Consider the following 5,726-nt stretch of genomic DNA (forward strand, 5'->3'; position numbering starts at 1 on the left):
AACCATGCAGAGTTCTTCACAACCTGTACCGATCGTCCCGGGACAATCCACTTCGTCCCGGACGATCCTAGAAGGAAAACAGCCTTTACACATACATTGTGAAAAAAGTAAAGTAAAATAAAATTTGTTAGTTACATCATTTAGTTCTAATTAGAAATCAATATTGAATGCATCCATTTATTTTAAACTCCACAAATGCTCACAAAAATCTCTCAAATGTACTGATTTTTTTATTCCACACAGAAGGAAAGAACAAATTATCATATTCTAAAACATATTTTCTATCTACAAAGAACAAAATGAGCTCTAAATAAATTTGCTAGCATATTAAATGCATCCATTCTCACATTGTATCCATTATAGATGTTATAATAGAACGGAAAAAAGCATGATGAAGAATATTAGCTGAGCATACAAGTTGATAATGAGAACAATTAGTTCAATGTAGATTAATTGACCAGTTTCACCTTGGAAGATTTCAAAAGGGCACGGGCAAGGCATATAAGCTGACACTGGCCAATAGAAAAGGTAACTGAGCTTTCTTTCACCTGAATATCAAGGCCCCCAGCAGATTCAATTAAAGTTCTTATATGAACTTTCTCAAGAATTTCCCAAATTTTTTCCTCACTCGTCCCACCCGACGGGTCCAGGTTATCCCTTCAAAAGACACAGGAATAAATCATCCAATAAGCTTGAACCCATTGAGAGAAAAAGCTTCACAGCTGCCCCTTTCAACAAGGAATTTTCATATTGCCAAAATGAGCTTCCATGAGCCGAAAATGCGACAAAAATTTAGAGCGCATGCACATCGATACTTGGAATACCTTAATGATCCCTCAAAAAGGAATGGGCTTTGTGGAACTACTGCAAAACTTTGACGAAGTTCTCTCACAGCAACCTCAGCCACATTTAGGTTGTCTATGAGTATGCGCCCATTACAAATGGGAGTTAGACGAAAAAGGGCATTTATCATGCTTGATTTCCCAGCTCCTGTTCTTCCAACAACTCCAACCTGAATACAAATACAATCAATGATATGAAATGTATTTTAATGTGATCAGATATATAGTTAGAAAGAAATGAAGTGGAAAATGTTTGTAATTCAAACCTTTGCATCGCACAAACCTGCATGCCAGCATTGATTTTAAATGACAGATTATTTAAAGCTGCTGGTAGTGAGGGCTTATATCTTAGTGTAACATGTTCAAATTCAATCTGCCCATGGGATGGCCAATCTAGGTGAGGAGATACTGATCCACATTGTTCTTCTTGAGGAATATCAATGTACTGGAGAAAGAAATGAGAGTATAATTGACAAATTTTCATGTCAATGAACAAATAACATAGTCATTCGAGTACCTGAAGCACCCTCTCAACAGAAACCATTTCTTTCTCGGTCTCCGTGAAGCTTGTAAGAAAGCTACTTAGTAAGGATACGATAGGAGAAGCATAAGAAAGAGCCAACCCAACCTAAGAATAATCATCAATTGTTGGCATGAAAGTTTGAAAAGAAAGTATTAAAGACAAAATCATACAAATGCCAAGGAAGTGACATCTAGGGCATGTAAGCTTACCAGTCCAGGCGTCCCAAGCTTAAAAGGGAAATCACCAAAGTTGCCAATCACTGCCATTAGGGCGATGAAAGAAATAATAAATGCTGCCAGCAACTAAAGCACAATGTTATTGAAGCCAAGATAAACATAGAGACTATACAAATTGAAAATATCAACATTACACTTGCTTCTGTAACCTTCAAAGAATTAAATAAGCATGAAAGATGAATCCAGTGCTCATATTTGACTAAATAAACAACGCTAGTGGATGAGCACCCTTGCGAGTACTTAAACATATGAACACCCCTCAAATTAAACTTTCATTAAGAAGGCCCTTGAAAAAACCAGCTTAAATTGTAGACATCCTATCCAGACCCTCTCCTTAAATTTCAACAATAACTTCAACATACAGGACTTAGGTAAGGTCCCAACATGCAAATATCAATTTATAAAATTAACAAGACCTTTATTCAAGTTTTCTAATTCAAGAGAAAAAATATCTCTACATAGGCGGTCTGCAAATAAGTTTTATGACCACCTTTTCCTGGTTTCTACCTAGGCTGCTGAGGTCACGGTCTAAGGGGAAAAAAGATCTAAATACAAAACAAAATAAAGGTGATAAGAAACTTACTTGGAGGCGCAAAGAAAGCCACAGACTAGCAGTTATCTCAGAGTAGGATGTTTTCTGGTATAAAGCCACATGCTTAGAGAATTTGGCCATGAAAAAATCCTGTCCAGACAAGTCACCAGCTGTTTTAGATGACACATTCAAGGCAACGGAGCAAGCATATAATGATGATTATATATATATATCATCATCATCATCATCATCATCATCATCATTACCATTAACTTTATTGAATGCCCCAGCTATATGGGTTCTTCTTTAGCAATCCTTGTTCTCCTTTTGTTCCTGCTAAGTATTATATCATGTGCTAACCCTTTAAACAAAACCAAATTTTCAACTTCTAACCAGTTTAAATTCAATCTAGCTTTTCTCCCTAAATCTTCAACATCTATTTTATTGGCTCGCATTATTGATGCATTGTCTTGTTACGAGGGTTGAATAACAATGAAGAGAGTTAATCCCAATACACCAGTTGGATTATGGTTAAAAGACACTACAAGTAACTTTGAAATAGAACTCATGTTTTACCTCCAATGTGGGACTATGTATGACACACGAGAGAATTGATTTAGTCTCATATTAATTAGTTGAATAACGTGTCAGTGTTAAAATAACAAATGATTGACCCAACCTATAGGCTTAAGCTTTTTGGCTGAAAAAAAAAATGATGATTAGTGTATTAACCCAACTTCTATCCCCCTTTAGTTCAAATTTAACAAGCTGGTTATCAAAGCTAAGAATAGATTGAAATCAAGGCACTCACAGGTTTTGACTAACTCTTATCATAGGAAAGCAAGATTCAAGATAGGATGTATCCATGATTTAGTGGGATTTTTATGCATGAAATATGATGACGTTGAAAAGCTATAATTTGAGGTAGAGTGATGGAAAATATAGAATGCTCTCATGTGAGGTGGAAATTGTTGAAATACATGAGTATTAGTTTAGCATCAATATCAAAAATTTAAATATTAATGTTGAAATACCAAGTGATTATCCCAATTTTGGCCTCCCATTAGTTAACACTCCTCGACAAGACTTTTCTTTGCTCCGAGATATATATATATATATCAAGAATCTTCCCTTTACTATGTGGATCAATCATCCTTAAACAAAAACTCAACGCCATAAAGTATCATACATTTAGAGTCTACTTAACCTAATCGAGCTTGCATGGAAGTCATCTGATGTTTCAAATTGCTCTACTAAATAGAAGACGCATGGAGCCACAAAACAAGTTATCCAAGCCAAAAACATCAATTTTATACCACTTCTTAGGAGAATGGAACGTTAAAAGACTTAATAATGTGAGATGTCTTAGGGTCTCAGTTTTTCTAATGAAAATCTAGGAAAAGATGCATAAAATCATGCACACAAAATCAAATTCACACATTATAAACCATCATTTAAAACAATTACACTTTCTTTAAATGTAAATAAGAAAATATGCAAAATACACAAAAAAAATCTAATGATCATCCAATTATAACGATTCTATAAGAAATTTGAAACTATAAACTTTACATTTTGATAAGATCTACGAAATATTTAGAAACTTAGTTTTTACCAATTTTGACTGAATTACTCGCACTTGCAAAAGAACTCATAAATTATATATAAGAAAACAAGGAAATCAACCATCAACAAAAGGATCTAGGTTTCACATTGATACGAGGTGATAACTTTCTTTGAAATTTTTTAGTTAACAATGGGATTGCACAAGAAGAATTCAACAATCAACAAACACACAAGTTAATAAATGAAATTTTTATCAAGCAAAATGAGCTGAAAAATTACAAGCCTCAACTTTTGTATTTTAAAACATCGTCTTTTGGATATTCCCAAATCAACTTATCCATTTTAATGAGAAAACAGTAGCTCGCTCTCATAGGAAACCTCATGCAAATGAATAGATACCGAACCAGATGCTGAAATAACATAAAGAAGCAGCAACAAAATAGGGTTGGTGGATAAGCACTAAAAAAATGACTGGGCAAAGAACAAAAAGTACAGAGTGACATTGCAAAACAAGACTTCCACGTCACCTGGTGAAGTCCAATAACTACTGTATAAAAACTCATCACTTCCAATGTGAAACTAATCTCTACTCTCCTGTAGATCTCAAAAAGATCAATCCTTCGAATATTGCCCAAATCACCCAAGTTGATTTCCATACTACTAAAAGAATCATTTCTCTATCTTGTCATTCTTATTTCTATCATCCCGAACTTGGCTATCAATTATTTATTTTAACATTAAGGTTAAAATTTTTTAAAACTCTAATAGCTACAAAGAAACATTTAGGATCTCTTCAACTAGAGCTAAGTCAAAACTGAAACAAGAATGCCACCGTTGAAGCAAGCATACTTGTGCACATAAACACCAGCAAACAGACAATGATACAACAAAGGTCGTTAGGGATTTATTTTAACCCTTGAAGAAAATACATTTTAAGAACTCTATCAAGATAATAAATGCCTCATTCAATAATATTTCTTTCTAGAGTGAAGCATTGAGCAGATATATAAGATTACCATAATTTAATGCTAATGTCATTGTCTATACCACAAACCTGAAGGGGCCTCAAACTTTTCACCGGTATAGCAACTAAGTGATAAATGATCTGATCCTCAAAGAAGAATTAAAGGCTTTAAACATTTAAACAGAATTCTTCCTTCCATCCATGAACAAACATACCCATCCATTCACTTAACAGTTTCAAATCTTCTTAAAAAAGAGGCTTTCCCTCCATACATCAATAGATATATCCATCCATCCTCTGAACCAGGCAACATGCAGTACAAACGTGTAAAAAAATATAACAAAATTAAGGCACAACACATAATGGTTTCAATTACCTCTGACTTTAATGCCCTTATAGTCGATGAACCATCCAGCGTTTCTGTAAATGAGGAATAGATGGGTGATCGAGAAACACTGTCAAGCCTTCGCAACTCACGGGAAGTAGACCTATAGTAGAACTGTAAAACATGTCAGTTTATCTCTTGGATTGTGAATGAAAACAATAATCAATAAAAATAATAATTATAGCATAAGGTGTTGTGATATCAAACTTAAGAGGCACCCAAACCGTAATTATTGGCCTTTAGTAACAAAACGTGATGGGAGATTGGAAAAAATATGCATTGCAGTTTTCTTCATCCACTACTACATCAATATAACTTTCTTCAAGAACTCAAATATTCAAATGCAAACAGATAAAAAAAAAGGTGTTAAAGGTTAAAATTAGAAAATATAGCAAATTGATATTTGCAAGAACACGCAAACACTAGTAAATATGAGTGTGTTCCGACTTCTTAAAGAGTGTGTGTTTCAGGTAAATTTCAAAAGGTGGATTGGATTGTAGATAAGATACTATCCAGATATTTTATTCTCATTTTACTAGGATTTTATGATTTGGATTTATACTTCCATAGATGCAAGCCTTCATAAATAATTATCCCTCTTAGTAATGAGAGAAATTTTTTTATTAAGGTCAATCATTACATCCTAAGTGCTTAGCTCATAGTAGCATCAATTTTATT

The 5,726-nt window shown here is 33.9% G+C and overlaps 1 protein-coding gene across 1 annotated transcript; it reads right to left on the bottom strand.

Annotated features, from left to right (window-relative positions):
• Nucleotides 1-300: 300 nt before the first annotated feature.
• On the bottom strand, nucleotides 301-5,167 carry LOC110093612 (ABC transporter C family member 13-like). The gene is made up of 7 exons (XM_028693558.1): nucleotides 5,040-5,167; nucleotides 2,185-2,283; nucleotides 1,575-1,667; nucleotides 1,360-1,470; nucleotides 1,126-1,287; nucleotides 825-1,012; nucleotides 301-657 (listed from the first exon to the last, which is right to left on the bottom strand). Exons 2-7 carry the CDS (start codon nucleotides 2,272-2,274, stop codon nucleotides 450-452), a joined length of 852 nt encoding a protein of 283 aa, XP_028549391.1. The 5' UTR covers nucleotides 2,275-2,283; nucleotides 5,040-5,167; the 3' UTR covers nucleotides 301-449.
• Nucleotides 5,168-5,726: the final 559 nt, after the last annotated feature.

This window comes from Dendrobium catenatum, unplaced genomic scaffold (genome assembly GCF_001605985.2).
Source record: "Dendrobium catenatum unplaced genomic scaffold, ASM160598v2 fragScaff_scaffold_320, whole genome shotgun sequence".
NCBI classification, from domain to species: Eukaryota; Viridiplantae; Streptophyta; class Magnoliopsida; order Asparagales; family Orchidaceae; genus Dendrobium; species Dendrobium catenatum.

What these genes read in the sequence shown, in the direction of transcription:
- LOC110093612 (XM_028693558.1), bottom strand. Translation starts at nt 2,274, where the DNA reads ATGGCCAAATTCTCTAAGCATGTGGCTTTATACCAGAAAACATCCTAC. An exon ending in GGCTTTCTTTGCGCCTCCAA is followed by an intron (nt 1,668 to 2,184) that starts GTAAGTTTCTTA and finishes ATTGTGCTTTAG; the next exon opens with TTGCTGGCAGCATTTATTAT. An exon ending in AAATCAATGCTGGCATGCAG is followed by an intron (nt 1,013 to 1,125) that starts GTTTGTGCGATG and finishes ATTTGTATTCAG; the next exon opens with GTTGGAGTTGTTGGAAGAAC.